We start from the raw sequence: 23,905 nt of genomic DNA, 5'->3' as shown, positions 1-23,905 counted from the left end.
TGATCAAGTGTTGAAAGACTCATCCATTGACCTTACTGCTCTACTGTTCTAAGCATTCCATAAGGTTTCTTCTGTTCCTCCACTTCGGTGGCCTTCTACCCCATACAGGCAGCAGAGTGCATAGAGTTACAGTTGTCATTGATGCTAACTTTCTCTCTCCTTTCTCAGCTTACTACCCAACTTCCACCCCAATGCTGGGGGCATACAGAATGTTGTTTGTCAGTCCTGGAAGTGCACGCATGTGTCCACAAATGAGGGGAAGAAGACAGAAGGGTCTCCCTGCCCTGCTGGCTCTGCAGCTCCTAGCTCCACATTGTGGGTGGAAGGTGGTGTACTTTCCTGTCTCTCGAGTTTCCATGGTGAGTGCCCATCAGACCCATCTGTAGCAACTGATCTGGTAAGGAGATATAACTTCTAATCAATGTGGTAGTACTTATGGCACTATCTTATCAAAAGTGCAGCAATCAGCTGCTCTACAATGTCCTTTCCCTTCAGTCTACAGACAAATTGTATTGTGGCTTCCTTACCTGTGCTGTGGATTTGAGAGTTGCTGGATCCATGTCGGGGACTTAAGCTGGGTGACCCAGAATAGCTCTCTTGGGATTTGGGACTGCGGGCACTAAAACACCGAACTTCACTGTCTGTACCATTCACCATTTCCACAAACTGCCTACACCTTTGTTACATAAGCAGGGAGGAGAGAAGGAAAAGATAATGGCATTTAGAAGATTAAAAATGATCTGTGATCCTTATATTAAGATAAAGATATGTCTCAACTTACCTCCAAATTCAGCTGTGCTAAAGCGTTCCCTGAGGGTGTAAGACTCTTAAATACTATGCCACAGAAAATAAATTAGAGTGAACTGCTATAAGTTGCAAATTCATGTGGCCAGAGTGTACCTTGCATGAGATACAATCATGAATGAGAACATGTAGTCAATAAAATCACAATTCTACAATATTAGATTCTTTATCTATGCAGATGACATCTTGTTATATTTCCCTGTTTCTCCACTGAATATTAACTTTCAACCTCTTCAGGATTGTCTGTCAGTTCTAGCTAAGCTAATGTTAAATCCTGACAAGACCACTGCATACTGGGTCACAGGACCATTATCTCAACCTTAATTGACTCTCTATATTTTTGGTCTTCCTATAACTCCTGCTACAACTTTTTGCTATTTGGGGGTTTGGTTGAAAAGCTCTCTTTTGAAAAAAAACAAACAAACAGATTTCCGGGGTTCTTGTCAGACTTTGCTGAACTATGTACACTTCGCTATTTACGCAATTTACTTGATTTTGCATGGCTACAAACTGCAATGAATGCTTTTTTAATACCTTGTCTTGATTATTTCAATATTTGCATTGCTACAAACTGCAATGCATGCTTTTTAAATACCTTGTCTTGATTATTTCAATATTGTTTATACAGGGCTTCCCTCCTCACTAATTAAGCATCTTCTGACTTCAGAACTGTGTAGCTTTGTAAGACCAGAACACATGGCCATCTCTCTCCCCTTTATGTTCATCTTCACTGGTATCCTATACAGTTTCAGATTTTTACAAGGTTTTATCACTGACACATAAAACATATTACTTGGGTAGACTTTCTTATTTATTTATTTGTTGCATTTGTATCCCACATTTTCCCACCTTTTTGCAGGCTCAATGTGGCTTACATATTACCGTTAGAGGCGTTAGCCGATTCCGGTCTGAACAAATACATGGTATAAATGAATACAAAGTGATATTGTAGTAGATAAGGTACAAGTATGGTAGGTACAATTGGGGGAACTTATGGTCTTATGGAATGGCTGATGGCCACTTGTTTTAAAAGGACACCAGCTGTTTCTGTCTATATATATGATGTAGGACTTGTATATTTACAGTGGGGGAAATAAGTATTTGATCCCTTGCTGATTTTGTAAGTTTGCCCACTGACAAAGACATGAGCAGCCCATAATTGAAGGGTAGGTTATTGGTAACAGTGAGAGATAGCACATCACAAATTAAATCCGGAAAATCACATTGTGGAAAGTATATGAATTTATTTGCATTCTGCAGAGGGAAATAAGTATTTGATCCCCCACCAACCAGTAAGAGATCTGGCCCCTACAGACCAGGTAGATGCTCCAAATCAACTCGTTACCTGCATGACAGACAGCTGTCGGCAATGGTCACCTGTATGAAAGACACCTGTCCACAGACTCAGTGAATCAGTCAGACTCTAACCTCTACAAAATGGCCAAGAGCAAGGAGCTGTCTAAGGATGTCAGGGACAAGATCATACACCTGCACAAGGCTGGAATGGGCTACAAAACCATCAGTAAGACGCTGGGCGAGAAGGAGACAACTGTTGGTGCCATAGTGGAAGAAGTACAAAATGACTGTCAATCGACAAAGATCTGGGGCTCCATGCAAAATCTCACCTCGTGGGGTATCCTTGATCATGAGGAAGGTTAGAAATCAGCCTACAACTACAAGGGGGGAACTTGTCAATGATCTCAAGGCAGCTGGGACCACTGTCACCACGAAAACCATTGGTAACACATTACGACATAACGGATTGCAATCCTGCAGTGCCCGCAAGGTCCCCCTGCTCCGGAAGGCACATGTGACGGCCCGTCTGAAGTTTGCCAGTGAACACCTGGATGATGCCGAGAGTGATTGGGAGAAGGTGCTGTGGTCAGATGAGACAAAAATTGAGCTCTTTGGCATGAACTCAACTCGCCGTGTTTGGAGGAAGAGAAATGCTGCCTATGACCCAAAGAACACCGTCCCCACTGTCAAGCATGGAGGTGGAAATGTTATGTTTTGGGGGTGTTTCTCTGCTAAGGGCACAGGACTACTTCACCGCATCAATGGGAGAATGGATGGGGCCATGTACCGTACAATTCTGAGTGACAACCTCCTTCCCTCCGCCAGGGCCTTAAAAATGGGTCGTGGCTGGGTCTTCCAGCACGACAATGACCCAAAACATACAGCCAAGGCAACAAAGGAGTGGCTCAGGAAGAAGCACATTAGGGTCATGGAGTGGCCTAGCCAGTCACCAGACCTTAATCCCATTGAAAACTTATGGAGGGAGCTGAAGCTGCGAGTTGCCAAGCGACAGCCCAGAACTCTTAATGATTTAGAGATGATCTGCAAAGAGGAGTGGACCAAAATTCCTCCTGACATGTGTGCAAACCTCATCATCAACTACAGAAGACGTCTGACCGCTGTGCTTGCCAACAAGGGTTTTGCCACCAAGTATTAGGTCTTGTTTGCCAGAGGGATCAAATACTTATTTCCCTCTGCAGAATGCAAATAAATTCATATACTTTCCACAATGTGATTTTCCGGATTTAATTTGTGATGTGCTATCTCTCACTGTTACCAATAACCTACCCTTCAATTATGGGCTGCTCATGTCTTTGTCAGTGGGCAAACTTACAAAATCAGCAAGGGATCAAATACTTATTTCCCCCACTGTATGCCAAGATGTTGTTCAAAAACTACATCGCTCAACATCACTTTTTCATTTTCTGACCATCCTAGCTCAGCGTGTAGTTTTCTGGCTTCTTGTAACTATTCTATATCTTTTAGCTAGTCAGCAAACATGAGTGCCTTGAGACTCCCTACAACATACAATTTATTACCCACATTGTTTAGATCTACTAAATGCCTTCTTTTTTCTCCCCGATAATGTGGCTATTGAGAACACTTTGTAATGATCCCCTCCACCACCTTTGTTTCTAATGACCGTCATAATGAGATGCACATTCTCATTGATGTGTATTTCTCTGAAACTCTGCAGAAAATTACTCACCTGTTCTAAGAAATGCCCTGCCTTGGTCCCTCCCAGTCTGTGGCTTCTAGAATACAAGGAATTATATAAACCACCAGGCATAAATCTTATTTGTAATTAATCCTCAGGTGATTCCCTACTGTTTATGATATCTAAAGCTTGTTGGATACCCTGTCGTATGACATTTTGAACATCACTGAACGATCTTGCTGTGTCTATATTAACCAAACGAAATTGGTCTGAGTAACTTGTGCCATTAAACCTGGGTGAGGCTCTAGTCCATCTGTTCACAAATTCTATATATCTCACTGGTTCAGGGTCCGCTGTAACATTTTCAGACACGCGGAGGGGCATTTTCGATAGAACGTCTAAATCAGAATTTGGACATTTTACACAAAACGTCCAAATTCTGAACAGGAAAGAAGGTAATTTTCGAAAAAGAAAAACGTCTATCTTTTGTTTTCCAAAATACTACCGTGTTTCCCCAAAAATAAGACACTGTCTTATATTAATTTTTGCCCCCAAAAATGCACTAGGTCTTATTTTCAGGGGCTGTCTTATTTTTCGTGGAAACATCGGGGTTGGCCTGCCTGCCCTCCGTCGCTCCCGGAACTAACCTTAAACGCCTCCTTTCACCTTTGCAGCAAGCAGCAGGGCAGGCCACTCCTTCCTTCCGTGTCCCGCCCTCGCCTGACGTAACATCCGTGAGGGCGGGGCACGGAAGGAAGGAAGGAGAGGTCTACCCTGCTGCTTGCTGTGAAGGTGAAAGGAGGCGTTTAAGGTTAGTTCCGGGAGCGACGGAGGGTGGGTGGAGGGGGGGGGGGGCGGCCCGGGGGTGGCCTTGTCCGGCTCTCGGCGGCCCTGCTTTCAAACAAAAATTTGCTAGGTCTTACTTTCGGGGGAGGCCTTATATCTACCAATTCAGGAAAACCTCTACTAGGTCTTATTTTCGGGGGATGTCTTACTTTCGGGGAAACAGGGTATGTCCTTCAGATTTAACATATTCCTTACACACTTTCTCATAACCTGTGGTCTTTGGATGCTAACTGATTGGTACTCCCCTGCCAAGACAAGCTCATGTGGAGTCTATTTAGTTCTACTTTTTATTGCTTCAATTGTGGAATGACGTGCTCAATTACATTCATAATGAACAATCCTTTACTAAATTTAAAGCCCATCCTAAGGCTCATTTCTTTCAACTAGCCTTAGATACAATAGATGGCCTCCTCCTGGGGGCTGGGTCGACCTGCGACATCAAAGATATGTGTGTTTGCTCTGTTTGACTGCTACTTTCCTATTTTTGTATGGTGTTCTTTTCTTTTACTATATTATTTTAACTATTAGTGATTTGTAATACCACAGTCTAAACACCATCCTTTTATGTGTGTGTGTGGGGGGGGGGGGGGGGGGGGGGGAAGCTACAGAAGTTCAAACAGTGTAACTTTTTTTACACTGCTTATGGACCCATGATATGAAAAGCACCCACTCTGAACATTTTAAATCTTGCTACTTTGATCACCTTTTCCAGAGAGTCACATATTTTAATTCACAGCAATTTCTATTCACAAAGGACTCGCTGAGAGTAAAGTAGCCTCAGTGATTAAAAAAAAACCTTATGCCATACTACTCTCACATCTATTTACAACTAGAAGCTCCAGGCAATTAGCGAAGGAGATCAAAATAATCGTACAAATTGCTGAGCCAATTGATCTGAAAATGAAAATAAAAATAATTTGGAATTGTGCTGGGGATCTTCAGGACTGGTTTGTTTGGTGGCTAAGGCTGCCTGTGTTTTAAAATGTTTCTTTCTCTTTAAAGCTTTTTTTTTAAACTGTCTGCCTCTATATCTCAACTAAAATAAACATAAAAGACAAACAAACGCTGTTCTTTCACTGCTGAGGGTCTTTCCTCTCTAAGTCCTCTCTAAGCCTCTTTTATCTATTCTATATTTGCTAGTTTTAATTTGGGAGCTGGTAGTTTCTTTTAAAACTGTGAAATTCTGTGCCGGTAAATTGCTTTCCTTTATGCTGGAGTTGTTTTGAAGGTGCTGTGTTTTCTACCCAGGGAAGTAATCCCATTAACTTGCAGAAACAGATAGTTTGACAGGCAGTGTAGGATCTATTTTAGTCTTCCCACCATAGGCAGTCGGTGACCCAATTGTCTGGGGAGGCTAAAGGGTGCGGGGTTAGGGGCGGGGCTTACATCCATAATTGTCTGACAACACACAGAAAAAAAAATAAGTAAAAATAAAATAATCACAATACCTTTTATTACATTTCAATATTAGATATGTATCACATGTCAAAGAATAAAGTGGTTGCTCAAAGCATATACTAACCACAATTGCTCAACTGCAAAACACTATGCACAACTTTGTGCAAAAACACACTCATAACCTTACTGTACCATAAATATTACACTGGGCAGACCTAATAAACCAATGTACTACCATACGGAAAATGCAGACCGTCAACAATATGAAACAAGGGATCATAATATCATGATACGTGTAAAGCCAAAAAACACCCTTTTAGGGTGGCTAGTGTTCACAATGATCTCCTTCTATTAACGACCATATGTAGATCCTTCAAGAGGTAGTGTGTCATGATTTAGGCTCTACACCCTTTCTGATGTTTTGGTGCCACCTCAGTAAGGCCAACACACAATCTCTCCACTGCAAAACACTATACACAAACTTGTGCAAAAACCCACTCATAACCTTACCAAACCATAACAGCACTAATTCCAAGGACAGGACGAGCTACAACCTTATTGTGTGGAAAGGCAGCACTATAATTACACCGGATCTAAAACACCAGTGCACAACCTAGTGAAACAAAAAAACAAAACAAAACAAAAAGGGCTGCAAATACTACATGCTAGCAGAATACTGCATCTTGATCACACATGAAAAACACATGAGACAACAGATATGAAGGCAAAATACTGAATTGGAAAGTTACCTCAAGAAGTCAGACTCATCACAGACAGTTCCAGGGTCCCCCTCCCTACCTCCCTCACAGACAGTTCCAGGGTCCCCCCCTCCCTCCCTCACAGACAGTTCCAGGGTCCCCCTCCCCTCTCCCTCACAGACAGTTCCAGAGTCCCCCCTCCCCTCTCCCTCACAGACAGTTCCAGAGTCCCCCCTCCCTCCCTCCATCACAGACAGTTCCAGGGTCCCCCTCCCTCCCAGACAGTTCCAGGGTCCCCCCTTCCTCACAGACAGTTCCAGGGTCCCCACTCCCTCGCTTCTTCCGAGTTCCAGGCTTCCTCCAAATTTTAAACATCATCTATCATACCTCGTGGTGTTAGAGCAGCAGTGAAAAGTATTGCAGGCTGCTGGGCTCCGTGCTTTGTTTTGCCTTCTCTCTCTCTCTCAGCTCTGGCCCGCCCTTGCGTAAACAGGAAATGAGGGTGGGCCAGAGCTGAGAGAGAGAGAAGGCAAAACAAAGCACGGAGCCCAGCAGCCTGCAATGCTTTTTACTGCTGCTCTAACACCATGAGGTATGATAGATGACTGAGAGAGAGAGAGATGCTTGGGGCTTGCGGCTGGGGAGGCTTAGCCTCCCCAAGCCTCTTATACCGGGTGCCTATGCTTCCCACCCACCCCTAGGACAACACTACATTTATAGCAAGTAGTGTAATTAGGGTAATAAGCTAGGAGTGCTATTACAGAACTATATACATTCATTACCATTTAAGTAGTTATTACTACAAGGATCACACAATATATAAACTAAAATCACTTTATATCAGACTGAAATTCCTAATACTGTACCAACTTACAAAATTGAGAAACTTGAAAACACTAAGATGGAGTCAGCAGTCCAGCAGCGAGAGGGATGCTACCCAGTCTTTTGCGTTGAGTGCCATATGTATGATTATCTCCCAGTTGGTGAGATGTCATATGTGTGTGCCCGATGCAAAGAGCTCCTAGACCATGTTCGTTCTCTCGAGGCTAGAGTAGCAGATTTGGTAGAGATGAGGGAGATAGAGAAATACATTGAGGAGACCTACAGGGATGTTGTAGAGAGGTCCCACCTCCAGACACGTAGCTCTGTGCTACCTTGGAAGAGGGAGGTCTCCCAGAAGGTGAAGTGGGAAGTATTCCGGTAGGCAGGACCTACTCACCAGAAGACGTATTATCCTCTCGCACCGAGGATATATCTCCAATGACTGCCCGGGAGGAAAAGGTTAGAAACGCTGTCATACTTGTCAATTCAACCATTAGGAATGTAGATAGCTGGGTGGCTGGTGGTTGGGAGGATCACCTGGTGACTTGCCTGCCTGGTGCAAAGATGGCGGACCTCACGCAGCACCTGGATAGGATTTTAGATAGTGCTGGGGAGGAGCCGGCTGTCTTGATACATGTGGGTACCAATGACATAGGAAAATGTAGGAGCGAGGTTCTGGAAGCCAAATTTAGGCTTTTAGGAAGAAAGCTCAAATCCAGATCCTCTAGGGTGGCATTTTCTGAAATATTACCCGTTCCACGCGCAGGGCCCAAGAGACAGGCAGAGCTCCGGAGTCTCAATGCGTGGATGAGACGATGGTGCAGGGAGGAAGGTTTTACATTTGTTAGGAACTGGGCAACATTCTGGTGAAGGGGGACCCTATTCCAAAAGGATGGGCTCCATCTTAACCAAGGTGGCATTGGCATTCAAAAAAGAGATAGGGCAGTTTTTAAACTAGATATGGGGGAAAGGCCGACAGTCGCACAACAGTGCATGGTTCGGGATAAGGTATCTTGCAAGGATACCTCACAAACAGGGAAGATAGGGTTTCTGGATAGTGAGGTTGCACAACAGACCGTGGTAGGCCAGGTGCCCTTAAATACAACTAAAGATCAGACAAAAGATGGCAAATCAATAGTGTCAAGTACTAAGCATCATGCAAATAGGAACAACAAACATACTCTGAAATGTCTATATGCAAATGCTAGGAGTCTAAGAAATAACATGGGAGAGTTGGAATATATTGCACTAAATGAAAAATTGGATATAATAGGCATTACTGAGACCTGGTGGAAGGAGGATAACCAGTGGGACACTGTCATACCGGGGTACAAAGTATATCGTAGTGATAGGCTGGACCGGACTGGTGGAGGGGTAGCATTGTATATTAACGAGAGCCTTGACTCAGATAGATTACAAATTCAGCAGGACACAAATCACACCTTTGAATCATTGTGGGTTGAAATTCCATGTATAAAAGCGAAAAGGACGGTTATAGGAGTGTACTACCAGCCGCCTCGCCAGGATGAGCAGGTAGACGCAGAAATGATAAAAGAAATCAGAGACGCAAACAAAATGGGCAATGTGATAATAATGGGTGACTTCAATTATCCAAATATAGACTGGGTAAATGTAACATCGGGACACGCTAGAGAGGTACAATTCCTTGATAAAATCAAGGACGGCTTTATGGAGCAGTTGGTCCAGGAGCCGACGAGAGAAGGAAAAATTCTAGACTTGGTCCTTAGTGGAGCGCATGATCTGGAGGGACGTTATGGTACTGGGGCCGCTTGATAACAGTGATCATAATATGATCAGTTTTGATATCAACCTTGAAGTAACTATACATAGGAAGTCAAATACGTTAGCATTTAACTTTAAAAAAGGAGACTATGATAAAATGAGAAGAATGGTGAAAAGAAAACTTAGAGGAGTGACTGCGAGGGTCAAAAATTTTCATTAGGTAAATCCCTTAAATCTCGCATTCTGCATATTTTGTGCATAATTTTATATTCTAAATATTAGTATTAATTTGTAATCACGTGTTTATGGTTTGCACTTTTCACATTACGTGGACCACGGTCCACTAATACGTGTTTCGCACATCACTACAATTCTGCACGTTACCCCCTTTTTTTTGTTTTTTCCTTCATTTCATATCACTGTTATATTACAAGTATATCTATTGTGCAGCTCTTGATTACTCTGCCGCTAAGGTTTTATTTATACATAATCCAGTCACATAATATTCGTATTCAATATACACAGTTCTTTTGAAACTCAAATGCAAATTTAGACATTAATTTTTCCACGTTAGATGTAACTACGTTATATGTAACTAATGATTTGCTATTAAGCATCCGAGGTAGTTTTAATACATTATTTTAGATTGTCGAACTAAAAATTAGATATCACTTATATTTCATTCTTTTAAATCCATTCTTTTGCATTTCATGGCAGCACCATCCCTCCCCTTTTTAAATAACTAGCGAGTTTCATTTTTCATTTTTGAATCACGTACATTCTTTCACTTGAATAAACAATTGGTATTGTTCATACAACAAAAGTTTTCTTCATCAATTAGTTAAACTGTCTCTTGGGCCCTGCGCGTGGAACGGGTAATATTTCAGAAAATGCCACCCTAGAGGATCTGGATTTGAGCTTTCTTCCTAAAAGCCTAAATTTGGCTTCCAGAACCTCTTCTTTTTCAAAACATATCATACAATTCGTTTCATCACATTTTCATTTTTTTATCATATTCACTATCACTTGTTCATTGGAATAAATAAGTGGTAACGTTCAAGTAAGGGCAAGTTTCATTTTTCATCCGAATATACAATCAGAGCGTTTTATTTTTCAATCACGCACATTCTTTCACTTGTACAAATAATTTATAATGTTTACACACAATAGGTTTTATTTATCATCTAGATAAGTAGTTCTTTATTAGCACAACTTGTTATATCACATTCTTAATTATTGACTACTATCATTATTCTTCTTAGATTAGAATATATAATTGGCAACGTTCATACAATGGTAGGCTACATTTGTCATTTAGATTAGTTGCGTCTTATCGCACATTATCGACTTAGTATAAGTGCAGAAGCACTTCAATTTCCGTTTCGAAATAAGTGATAATTAAACGGTTTCTCCCTCCAAAAATTTTAAAAAACGTCATTTCCTTTATTTAATGTATTTAATAGGCACTGTTTCCATCGCCATTTCTTATAGCATTTTGCATTTGCAAACGTTTTTCACGAGAGGAGGTAAGCATTAAGAATCAAACATTTCTCCCTTTTTTTAGAACACTTGCCTACCACACTGACATTTCATTGATTTAGTTCACACATCTCCGTTGTTCTCGCACAGATAACACTTTGGTAATATAAGTTTCTAGCGTGTGGATACATACTTATATAACACGTAATTTAGAGAGGCACTTACTCAGCACAGGTTGCCAAAACTTTTCTCGAGCGAGTATTATTTAACAGATAACCAAGTGATCATAAAATTAGCAATTATATAATCATTTCTTATAAATTCCGGTCATTCACAATATGAGTAGCACAATACACTTTTTCAAATATGACGTCTCTCCGCTTTGTGTTTATTTCACTGTCTTTCTTTGCAGTATTTACAGGCCAGTTCCTGATCATTACCAGATTTTTTCCAGAGAGAGGAGGTAAGCTCGTTCCGATTCTCTATAGTCCAGACCAAGTTCAACACAACACTGTTCACATTTTTTTGCACACACACATTTTTTCACAGTTTATTTCGACACAGCACTATCTCAGATGTATTCTTTCATGTTACACTATTAGCCTCATTTAGAATCATTGCACACGAAATTACAGAACAATACGATTCATCTCATATAAGCATTTATTCATGTTTTTCACAAGATTTCTTTATTGTTTGCTTTTTTCAATACACACACAGAGATCCAAGTGGGTCCGGCTTCAATATTCTTCTCAGAGCGTATGTACATCACACTACCTGAGGTACTTTATAATTAATTTATCAGAGTCTCAATTATAGTATGAGCATGTATAACTTTCGATTATGTACGATTGAGCCATTATTATGATCCGGTTTTCATTAACACTGATAATTATGATTCTTTAGAAATAAGCATACATATGGATGTGTCTTTAGTTTTAAGTTTATCCATTATTTAATATTTTTAGCTCATGGTTGATATTTTGTTATATGATAATTGTAGATGTATGCACATCCTTACATTTCTCATCTTTTATTATATTATTTTATTATATAATTGTATTTAATTTTATATATGCCATGTGTTTTAAAATCCATATTTGTTAAGAAATTTTATTACATATTTTTATCATATAATTTTAATTTAAATTTACATATTAACTCATGTTGTAACTTCTAGTATTCGTTTGTCATTTGCTATTTTATTATATACAATATAATTATTCATAATGTTTTATTTTATTTTTTCCATTGTTTATGTTTAGATTGTAAAAAGACCCCTGAGGCAGGCCTTTGGGCCGAAACACGGCCGTGTCGGGTCGTTATTTTCCACATATTTTTTTATATGAATAAATATTCTTTGGTATCCTCATTCGTTCTCCTCACTTTTTGTTTCATATCAAATAAAAACAGGGCTTGTAAAATGAGGGCCTATGTGTGTACCTAGGTATTTTATAAAAGTATGTAGGTTGTGAGAAGGAAGAGGCTGTCCTACCCTGGTTAGGACCCTAGAGGGCACTGTTCCCCTAAAATGTCCAGGGAGAAGGGCTGGGTGAGTCGCTGAAGGGAGCCAGTAAGGGGAGGTATAGCTGGAGGTCGCTAGGACCGGAGAGAGTCCTGGAGGTGGAAACAGGTGCAGCAGGTTATGGGCTGGGTCCTGTTTGGCCATTAAACACTTAATACCCCACCTGAGTGGTGAGGGGGAGAGGAGAGCTGGCAGCGGAAGAAGAGAGCTGGTAGCTGAAGCAGGAGGTCCCCATGTGAAGTACTGGCTGAGCCCTTTGGACTGGTGGTGAACTGTGTGCAAAGCAAGGAAGCTGGCTGGGGTAAGAAGGCCCTAGAGTGCCAGGTATAAGAACTGTGTGTTACAAGGACGGACTGGGTGTCCGGGTTACAAGGAAGGACTGGGGTGTTCATGTTACAAGGAAGGACTGAGTGTCCAGGTGCTTAAGCTGGAAGATTGAACTGACTAGGAAGAAATGTTTAAGCTGGAAGGACTGTTTAAGCTTGTAAAAGTGTTCTAAGCTGGAAGAAGTGTGCCCCAGGAAGGGGGAATAAAAGATTTGTAAGAGAATATCCTGTTGGGGAGACCTGACTGTGTTTGCCTTTGAGAAGCAGGTCACCCTGAGCAGAAAGGGGTAGTAGAATAATTTGCATAAAATCTGCATACTGAGAACCAGCTCACCCTGAGTGAAAGAGGGACCTGGGATCCTGAGGTGGGAGCTTCATCTTCACAGCAGCCTCATCTTCAGAAGGTACATGCTGCTATAAATATATATGAAAAGAAAAATAGAGTTTCCTCTATGGGCTGGGTTCAGCTGTGGGCAGGAAAAGCATGCTGGGCTTTAAAATGGAGCTATGCATGTTGCATCCAGCCCATGGGGGTCTTAGTCTGGGGACCTCTAAGACAAAAGTCATAGGTTCTTAGGCACCACTGTGAATATGGAAATATACCAAAATATTTGAGGTAAGGAATAATATCCTTAAGATGCACAGCAATTAGTACTGCTTGTGTTTTTTCAAATCTCAGCCACTAAAAAGCTTTTATAACTAATACTCAGAATGTACTCACTTTAACATGAACAGCAGGTTGGGATTATGTTCTAGGAGGCCTGGATAGAGCTGTTGAGTGGCTTCTATTGCCTCTCCCACTCTGCCTGCTAATACTAACTTCTGTATTCCTGTATGAAGAAAAGAGACACCGTCATGTAGAAACACATTCTCAGAGAAAACGCTGCAGTTTACACATCATAATTTAGAACTAGTAACACACACAGTTCCTAGTACACAGAAAATAATAGTATTCTTTACTTATGACTGAAAGGCAATAGCCTTTGATATTCTTAACTGGACTAGTTTAGCCAGACTAACTCCATTAGGGTAGTGAGGTGAACCAGAACAACATGTGTGAAAGTCATGCTTGGACCTAATAGGTAGCCTGACATTTCTAAGATACTGTCCTTTTAAACCACATATTTTCTTGCTCTGGCTAAAAGAAGCTTCATAGGCTAGCATAGAAAAACAAGCTTTTCTTATTAGATATTTAGAGGCACTGCTTCTCACAAGCTAAGGGAAAAACACCCATCTCTTGCAGCCTATTCAGTGGTTTCTAATATAATCATAAACATTTTTCATAGGTATACACTAATTTCAATGGCTCTGATCACCATCACCCCCTGAACACAGAGAGTATAAAACAAAGTTACTCACCTTTAGCAAGTGTTCTCCGAGAACAGCAGATCATGTATTCTTACATTTGGGTGACATCATCCGATGGAGTCCAGTGAGGACACTACCCAGGATTTTACAGCTTTAAGACGCATTTGGCGGCATCCCACTGCGTATGTTTGAGTGCCTTCCCATTCCCACCCCATGTGAGCATGCGGGACCAGAAGTACAATGTCAAGCAAAGGGAATACAACTCATAAGGGAGGAGGGAGAAATGTGAGAATACATGTCCTGCTATCCTCGGATAACACCTGCTCCAGGTGAGTAACTTTGCTTTCTCCAAGGCCAAGCAGGACATTGTTTCTCATATTTGGGAATCCCTAGTTACCAAGGTCACTGAAAACAACAAAGGAAGGACAATGGGGACTTACAGCGGCAATATCAACCAGAAACCAAATAACCTGGGGACTTGCAATGGCAATATCAACCAGAAACCAAACAACTTGAACTTACAGACAGTTTTGTTGCGAGGATGCAGCTTGGAACAGAATAAAAATAAGCCTAGGAGGGTGGAGTGGGATTCTAGACACCAAACAAATTCTGCAGAAGAGTCTGACAGAACCAACTGTCACGTTGGGTATTCTGCTTTAGAAAATAATGAATATTAACGTGTGCACTGAAGACCATTTTATAGCTTTGCAAATACCTTCAGCCAAGGATCCGACATTGCGAGCCATGACATGACCCTAAAGAGTCAGCCCAGCCTGGGCATAAGTGAAAGAGATACAGTCTGCTAGCCAACTGGATAAACTGTGTTTACCAATGGCTGCCCCCATCCTCTTTGAGTCAAAGGAAACAAAAAGCTGGGTGGACTGTCTATGGGCTTTAATCCGCTCCAGACAGGTGGCTAAGGACTGCTTGCAGTCCAAGGCATGTAGTGTGCTTATGCAAGAAAGGTCATGAGGTTTGGGGAAAAATGGTTAAGATGGAACTCTGATACCACCTGAGGAAGAAACTTAGGATGCATGCAGAGAACTACTCTTTATGGTGAAACCTCTGTAAGATGGATCAGCTACTAGGGCCTATAGCTCACCGAATCTACAAGTAGAAATGACTGCCACCAAAAACAAGACCTTCAAGGTCAGGTACTTCAGATGACAGGAATCAAGGGATCTTTCACCAGCTGGGTGAGGACACATTGAGGTCCCATGACACAGTTGGAGGCTTGATGGGGAGTTATATCAACAGCAAACTTCTCATAAATCGAACAACTAGAGGCTTGATGGTAAACACTAATTGCACTGAGGTGAACCCTTACAGAGTTGGTCTAAACCAGACTCAGAGCGGTATAGAACTCAAAACGTTTTTGTGTAGGACAAGAGAGAGGATCTAGGGCCTTGTCCTCATACCAGACAACAAACGTCCTCTATTTGAAAGCACAATACCTATTGGTGGAGTCTTTCCTGGATAAGCACCCTCAGGCAGTTGTAGAGATGCAAATTCCACGCTCTCATCATCCAGGCTGTGAGGGTCAGGGACTGTAGGCTGGGATGTAGAAGAGACCCTCTGTTCTACGTAATGAGAATCGGAAAACACTTCTACCTCCATGGTTCTTCAGAGAACAACTCCAGAAGAAGGGGGATCCAAATCTATCTCAGCCACTAAGGTGCAACAAGAGTCATGGTGCCCCCCCCCCCACCCCCATCCCTGTCCTGCTTGAATTTCAGCAAAGTGTTCCCTATCAGAGGGCCTGGAGTAAACACATATAGAAGGTCCTCTCGTCACTCAAGGAAGAAGGCATCAGATGCTAGCCTGCTCTTTGACCTTTATCTGGAGTAGTACTCATGGACCTTGTTGTTGAGATGAGTGGCAAAAATATCCACCGACTGTTGTCTCTCCACACCAGATAAGTGGCCTGGAGCACCATGATGTGGTTGATGGCCCACTGCCAAATCCCAACTGCTTCCTGACACAAAGGGTAGGAGCCCGTACCCCTCTGCTTGTTGACATACTACATAGCAACCTGATTGTCTGTCTGGATTAGAACAATTTGGTTCACCAGCCGATCTCTGAAACCCTTTAGCATGTTCCATATCACCCATAGCTGCAAGAGACTGATGCGAAGCTTGGGATCCTGAACAGATCAGTACCCTCTCCTTGGGTGTGAAGCCCTTGCATATGAGCTTCCCAGCCCAGGTTGGATGCATCTGTGGTCAAAATCTGCTGGGGCAGTGGAATTTGGAACGGGAGATCCAATTTCAAACTGGAGGCAAAAACTCATGGTAATAACATTTTCAGGTATATCAGAAGCAGAAAGCCTGGGAGGGAATCCGTGGGACTGTTAAATCGTCAAGGAGTAAAAGAGGCACTCGGGGAAGACAATGCCATAGCAGAAAGGATGAATGAATTATTTGCCTTGGTCTTTACTGAAGATGATGTAAGAAATCTACTTGTACCAGAGAAGGTTTTCATGGGTGACGATGCAGAGGAACTGAAAGAAATCTTGATGAACCTGGAAGATGTACTCAGCCAAATTGACAAATTAAAGAGTAGTAAATCACCTGGACTGGATGGTAGACACCTCAGGATACTGAAACAACTCAAATATGAAATTGCAGATCTGCTGTTAGTAATCTATAATCTGTCGTTAAAATCATCCATAGTACCCGAAGATTGGAGGGTGGCCAGTGTAATGCCAATTTTTTAAATGGGATGCAGGGACGATTCGGGAAATTATAGACTGCTAAGCCTGAGGTTAGAGCTGGGCAAAATAGTGAAAACTATTATAAAGAATAAAATCACTGAACACATAGACAAACAAGGCTTCATGGGACACAGTCAACATTTATTCAGCCAGAGGACGTCGTGCCTCACCAACTGGCTTTGTTTCTTTGAATGCTTGAATAAATAAATATGTGGATAAAGGTGACCTGGTTGATGTAGTGTATCTAGATTTTCAGAAATCATTTGATAAAGTCCTTCATGAGAGACTCCTAAGAAAATTAAAAAGCCGGGGATAGGGTTCCATTGTTGATTAGGAAGTGGTTGAATAAACAAGAACGAAAAACCTATACCACGAGAGGAAAAATAGACCCGGTAATATTCTGGCAACAGATCTACTACAACGAATGGACAATAAAAGCAGATACAATCCAATTCCTCTTAGAATGGGACAACAGATGCAGATCCATATTAGACAACATTGCTCCAACCCAAACCAGAACCTCACATAGAAAGAATTCAATACCATGGTTCAATGAAGAGCTGAAAAAACTTAAAACACAAGTTAGAAGATTAGAATGTGCGTGGAATAAAAAGAAAAACGAAACCACACTTAACGCCTGGAAACAACTCCAAAGAAAATACAAATATACCATAAGACAGACTAAAAGACTACATTACAAAACTGTAATTGGACCAAACTACAAGGACACACACAAACTCTTCCAACTCGTGAATACATAGTAACATAGTAGATGACGGCAGAAAAAGACCTGCACGGTCCATCCAGTCTGCCCAACAAGATAACTCATATGTGCTAATTTTTGTATACCCTACTTTGATTTGTACCTGTGTTCTTCAGGGCACAGACCGTATAAGTCTGCCCAGCAGTAAAATTCCCAACCTGATTCTGGAGGCACCCCAGCCAGCCAGGCCCCCAGGATGCCCACAATGAATATCCATGAGAGAGATTTGAATGCACTATCTCCAAGGTATGCAAATCTCTCTCATGAACAACCACCGTGGGCACCCCAAAAACCCGACTGGCTAGGGTGCCTCCAGGACCATAAACTACTAGACACTACACCAGTCACTACCAACAGCAAAGACGCACCAGGAGCAGATAATCTTGCGAGATACTTCAACGAGAAAATTGTACAACTGCGACTTAAGATACCTGTCAGTACCGACTATGCTGAACTCCTTGACTGTCTAGACCCAGACCCTGGCACTTACCTAGCAGACAGAACCTGGACCAACTTCGAGACACTATCAGAGGATATCACCTCCCAAACGCTCAAAAGATTTGCCAAATCTCATTGCAAACTAGACATATGTCCAAACAACCTCACGACATCAGCTCCTCAACAATTTATAAAAGACATAACGAAATACGTGAACTATATGTTACAAAACAAACTCTTCCCGAAGGAGAAAGGAAATATTCTACTCACCCCCATATCCAAAGACGCAAAGAAAAGTGCCAGTGAATTAACCAACTACAGGCCAGTAGCATCCATTCCCCTAATAACCAAACTTACGGAAGGATTAGTGACCAAACAACTCACAAACTATTTAAATAAATTCTCAATACTCCACGACTCCCAGTCAGGATTTTGGTCTAACCACAGTACTGAAACAGTACTAGTCACTCTCATGACCAAATTCAAACAAATGATTGCAAGTGGAAAGAACATACTACTGCTACAATTTGACATGTCAAGCGCTTTCGACATGGTTGATCATGGAATACTATTACGTATCCTTGGGTACTTCGGAATAGGAGGTAACGTTCTCAGTTGGTTCAAGGGATTCCTAACCACACGATCATACCAAGTGACATCTAACTCGAGTACTTCAGCCACATGGATACCTGAATGCGGAGTCCCACAGGGATCCCCCCTCTGGCCGACTCTATTCAACTTAATGATGATACCCTTGGCCAAACTACTATCAAACCAAAACCTCAACCCATACATATACGCAGACGACGTAACGATCTACATCCCATTTAAACAAGATCTAAAGGAAATTTCCAATGGCATCAACCAAAGTCTCCAAATCATGCATTCATGGGCAGATGCATTTCGGTTGAAAGTTAACGCAGAAAAAACCCAATGCCTAATACTCACCTCCCAACATAACAAGAACAAATTCACCGCCATTAACACACCAAATTTGAACCTCCAATTTCGGACACCCTAAAAATTCTTGGAGTTACCATCGATCGACACTTAACACTCGAGAATCACGCGAAAAACACAACCAAGAAGATGTTCCACTCAATGTGGAAATTAAAAAGAGTACGATCTTTCTTCCCAAGGACTGTTTTCCGTAACCTGGTACAATTAGTGGTACTCAGTCATCTAGACTACTGCAACGCACTCTACGCCGGCTGTAAAGAGCAAATAATCAAGAAACTTCAGACAGCCCAGAACACTGCAGCTAGACTCATATTCGGTAAAACAAAATATGAAAGTGCTAAACCCCTACGAGAAAAACTACACTGGCTCCCACTTAAAGAACGCATCATGTTCAAAATATGCTCCCTAGTCCACAAAATCATTCACGGAGACGCATCAGCCTACATGTCAGACCTGATCGACCTACCACCCAGGAATGCCAAAAGATCATCCCGCACATTCCTTAATCTGCACTTCCCTACCTGCAAAGGTCTGAAATACAAACTAATGCACGCGTCAAACTTCACCTACTTGGGCACACAGTTATGGAACGCACTGCTGCGCAACTTAAAAACGATTTATGAACTAACAAACTTTCGCAAACTACTAAAGACCCATCTCTTTAACAAGGCATACCACAAAGATCAACCAATGTGAATACACACAACTCCTCCACATATATTCAGAACTGTTTTACAATATCTGTGTGTTATACTACTATCATGTTTTATCATTATTATATTGCCCAAGATCCTTCTGTAACACTAAATGTCTATTTTCTAATATATTTCCACCATTCATGATGTATTGTAAGCCACATTGAGCCTGCAAAGAGGTGGGAAAATGTGGGATACAAATGAAATAAATAAATAAATAAATAAAAAACAGAAGGCAGGGTTAAATGGCTAATTCTCTCAGTGAAGAAGGGTGAAAAGTGGAGTGTCCCAAGGATCTGTACTGGGACCAATGCTATTTAACATATTTGTTAATGATCTGGAAATGGGAAAAATGAGTGAGGGATTAAATTTGCAGAAACAAAACTATTCAAAGTTGTTAAAATGCAAGTGGAATGTGAAAATTACAGGAAGAGATTAGGAAGCTGGAAGACTGAGTATCCAAATGGCAGAAGAGATTTAACTTGGACAATTGTAAAGTGATGCACATTGGGAAGAATAATCCAAATCATGGTTATTTGATGCTTGTTTCTACCCTAGGAGTCAGCACCCAAGAAAAAGATTTAGGTGTCATCGTAGACAATACGCTGAAATCTGCCCAGTGTTTGGCGGTGGCCCAAAAAACAAACAGAATGCTAGGAATTATTAGGAAAGGGACAGAAAATAAGACAAAGAATATTATAATGCTTCTGTATTGCTCCATACTGCGACCACACCTTGAGTATTGTGTGCAATTCTGGTCACTGTATCTTAAAAAAGATATAGCAGAATCAGAAAAGGTTCAAAGAAGGGCAACCAAAATGATTAAGAGGATGGAACTCCTCTCATATAAGGAAAGGCTGAAGAGGTTAGGACTCTTCAACCTGTAAAAGAGATGGCTACTGGGGGGGGGGGGGGGGGGGGGGGAGGGGTAATATGATAGAGGTCTACAAAACACCAAGTAGTTTAGAACGGGTAAATGTAAATTGATTTTTTACTCTTTCAAAAAATACAAGGACCAGGAGACACTCAAGGAAATTACATGGTACTACGTTTAAAATGAGCAGTAGAAAATATTTGTTTCATTCAATGAATAGTTAAGCTCTGGAACTCATTGCCAGAGGATGTAGAATCAGGGGTTAGTATATCTGCATTTAAAAAAGGTTTGGACAAGTTCCTGGAGGAAACATCCATAGTCTGCTACTGAGACAGGCATGGGGAAAGCTACTGCTTATCAGGTACTTGTGACCTGAATTGGCCACTGTTAGAAGCGGGATACTGGGCTAGATAGACCACTGGTCTGACTAAGATGACATCTGCAAGGTTCCTGGTGGCTTGACACCACTGAGAAGCAAGGGTCCAATGGACAAATGGAGGTGCTGACATGCATTATGGAGGCCATGTGGCCTAACAACCTCAATATTGGCTGAGCTGTGACCTGCAGGCTGTGCTGGAACGAATTGGTGATGCAAACTGAAGCATCCTCCTGCACCTGACGCAGTGGCGTACCTAGGGTAGTTGACACCCGGGGCCGGTCATTTTTTAACACCCCCCCCCCCCCCAAATCCAGTACTAGGCATACCGAGAATACAAAACACTCAGGACCTATAGAGCAATTCTACCATACCATAAGCAGTCATTTCTACGAGTCACACAAGGAAAAGGAAAGCATCTTAAACACTACAGTGAGCACTAGAACATCAATTCACCTATTGTAAAATGAAACCAGACAGAATAGTACAGATCGTAGATCCTGCACAGTCAATGCCAACTGAAAGCCATGTCTTTTTCACAAACACAGATACACCCTAATCCACTATAGAATAAGTAATCATAAACTTTCTATTTAGACAAAAATTAAACTGAACCCCCAATGCCAGACTCTGCATACAATGCAACACCACAGAAACAGAAACTGTCCCCTAGTACTGTGCAAAATATAAAGACAGCAGATGTAAATTTGAAAAAAAACTAACAAGTACCAATCACCACTTTACAAATAAACAAATAGAAATAAAACAAATATAGAAAGTAAAATAATACCATTTTATTGGACTAATACATTTAGCTTTCAGAGGCCAAAACCTCCGTCCTCGGGTCAGTACAGTATAGTGCTGTTACAGTATCCTATCCTGACCTGAGGAAGGGGGTTTTGTTCTCCGAAAGTTAGTCAAAATGTATTAAAATTAGTCCAATAAAAAGATTACCTTATTTACATGTTCTATTATAAACATTTAACATATCTACAATACTTTATCCTAAAGCAAAAAAAAATAAAAAAATATATTTTATTTACAGTTTGTTGTCTCTGGTTTCTGCTTTCCTCATCTTCTTTTCACCGTCTTCCTTCAATCCAGCATCTGTCTTCACTCTTTCTCTCTCTCTGCCATCAAGTGTCAGCCCTCTCTGCCGTCCCTTCCATCCACTGCCTGCCCTTTCTCTCTGCCCCTTCAATCCACCATTTGCCCTCCCTCTCCCATCCAACCAGGGTCTGCCCTCCCTCTCGCTCCCCCTTCCATCTAGGATCTGTCCCCTCTCTCTCTCTGCCCCTTTTTTCAGCCCCCAGTTCCAGCCCCCTTCTCCCCTCTGAACACCCCCACCCCAGTCCCCTTCTCCCCTCCCCTTCTCCTGTCTGAGACCCCCACCCCAGTCCCCTTCTCCCCTCCCCTGTCTGAGACCCCCACCCCAGTCCCCTTCTCTCCTCTGAACACCCCCACCCAGTCCCCTTCTCCCCTCCCCTGTCTGAGATCCCCACCCCAGTCCCCTTCTCCCCTCCCCTTTTCCCCTCTGAACACCCCCACCCCAGTCCCCTTCTCCTCTCCCCCTCCCCTGTCTGAGATCCCCACCCCAGTCCCCTTCTCCCCTCTGAACACCCCCACCCCAGTCCCCTTCTCCCCTCCCCTGTCTGAGATCCCCACCCCAGTCCCCTTCTCCCCTCTGAACACCCCCACCCCAGTCCCCTTCTCCCCTGTCTGAGATCCCCACCCCAGTCCCCTCCTCTCCCCCTCCCCTGTCTGAGATCCCCACCCCAGTCCCCTTCTCCCCTCCCCTTCCCCCGTCTGAGACCCCCACCCCAGTCCCCTTCTCCCCTCCCCTGTCTGAGACCCCCACCCCAGTCCCCTTCTCTCCTCTGAACACCCCCATCCCAGCCCCCTTCTCCCCTCCCCTTCTCCCCTGTCTGAGACCCCCACCCCAGTCCCCTTCTCCCCTCTGAAGACCCCCACCCCAGTCCCTTTCGCCTCTCTCCTTCCCCACCGGCGAAGCAGCGTCACAGGCAGCGCCTCGTGCCCTGCTTGTAAAAAAAAAAAAATCAAATCTCCTTCCTTCTCCTCATTTTGACATCTTGACGTCGACTCGGGCCTTCCAATCAAATTGATTGGAAGGCCCGAGTCGACGTCAAGACGAGGAGGAGAAGGAAGGAGGAGATTTGATTTTTTTTTTTTACAAGCAGGGCACGAGGCGCTGCCTGCGACGCTGCTTCGCCATTTTTTTTTTAATGTGCGGCGCCGTGGGAACGGCCACGGGAGGCGGCGGGAGTGGAGCACCTCCCACCCACTGGCACCCGGGGCGGACCGCCCCCACCGCCCCCCCTTAGTACGCCACTGACCTGACGTAACACAGCAACATAGTAGGAGGAAGTGACGTCATCGGAGAGCATGGCTGCCTAACTTCTGTGCTCCCGAGTACCCGAGGTGAAAATAGCGCTACCCAGCACTTACAATAAGCGAGAAGGGCAAAGAAAACGACGCCACTTAAGAACGAAGAGCGGAGGAGGCCAGAGACGTCCATGCAAAGCAGGGGCGTATCTGCGTGGGGCCACAGGGGCCTGGGCCCCCGCAGATTTCGCCCTGGACCCCCCCTACCACAGACCCTCTCCACCTCCCCCTCCCGCCCGCCACCAACCCGTCGCCGATCTTTGCTGGCGGGGGACCCCAAGCCCCCGCCAGCCGAAGTCCTCTCTTCCGTGCAGGATGCAAGTTTCAACGCTTCCTGTTCTTCTGAGTCTGACGTCCTGCACGTACAACGTGCAGAACGTCAGACTCAGAATTTGGAATTCAGTCTGACGTCCTGCGCGTTGTACGTGCAGGACGTCAGACTCAGAAGAACAGGAAGCGTTGAAACTTGCAGCGGCGCAGCCTGCATGGAAGAGAGGACCTCGGCTGGCGGGGGGTTGGGGTCCCCCGCCAGCAAAGGTAAGTGACAGCAGCGGGGGAGGGTGTCATTGGTGGCGAGGGGGGGGTCAGGAAATGGCAGGGTGGGGATCGGTGGGGCGGGAGGGGGCTAAAATGTGCCCCCTCCCTCTGGCTCTGGCCCCCCCCCTACCGCCCGAGTCCAGATACGCCCCTGATGCAAAGGCGATCAACGCCGCTAAACTTGGCTAAATTCGCATATAAGAAAGGCGCGACGAAATCCAACATGGCGGCCCGAGCGAACGAA

The 23,905-nt window shown here is 43.2% G+C and overlaps 1 protein-coding gene across 4 annotated transcripts in view; it reads right to left on the bottom strand.

Annotated features, from left to right (window-relative positions):
- RANBP10 (RAN binding protein 10) overlaps positions 1–23,905 on the bottom strand; it is a 683,001-nt gene that overhangs the window by 201,428 nt on the left and 457,668 nt on the right. For all 4 annotated transcript variants that reach the window (XM_030203667.1, XM_030203668.1, XM_030203669.1 and 1 more), the window contains 2 exons: positions 13,316–13,424; positions 528–676 (listed from right to left, as the gene is read on the bottom strand). In XM_030203667.1, the coding sequence (XP_030059527.1) occupies positions 528–676; positions 13,316–13,424 (258 nt within the window). The remainder of the gene's footprint in view (positions 1–527; positions 677–13,315; positions 13,425–23,905) is intronic.

The sequence above is a fragment of the Microcaecilia unicolor genome, chromosome 5 (genome assembly GCF_901765095.1).
Source record: "Microcaecilia unicolor chromosome 5, aMicUni1.1, whole genome shotgun sequence".
Classification (NCBI taxonomy): Eukaryota; Metazoa; Chordata; class Amphibia; order Gymnophiona; family Siphonopidae; genus Microcaecilia; species Microcaecilia unicolor.
The sequence above is the reverse complement of the archived record's forward strand: the minus strand, read 5'-3'. Positions and strand labels throughout refer to the sequence as shown.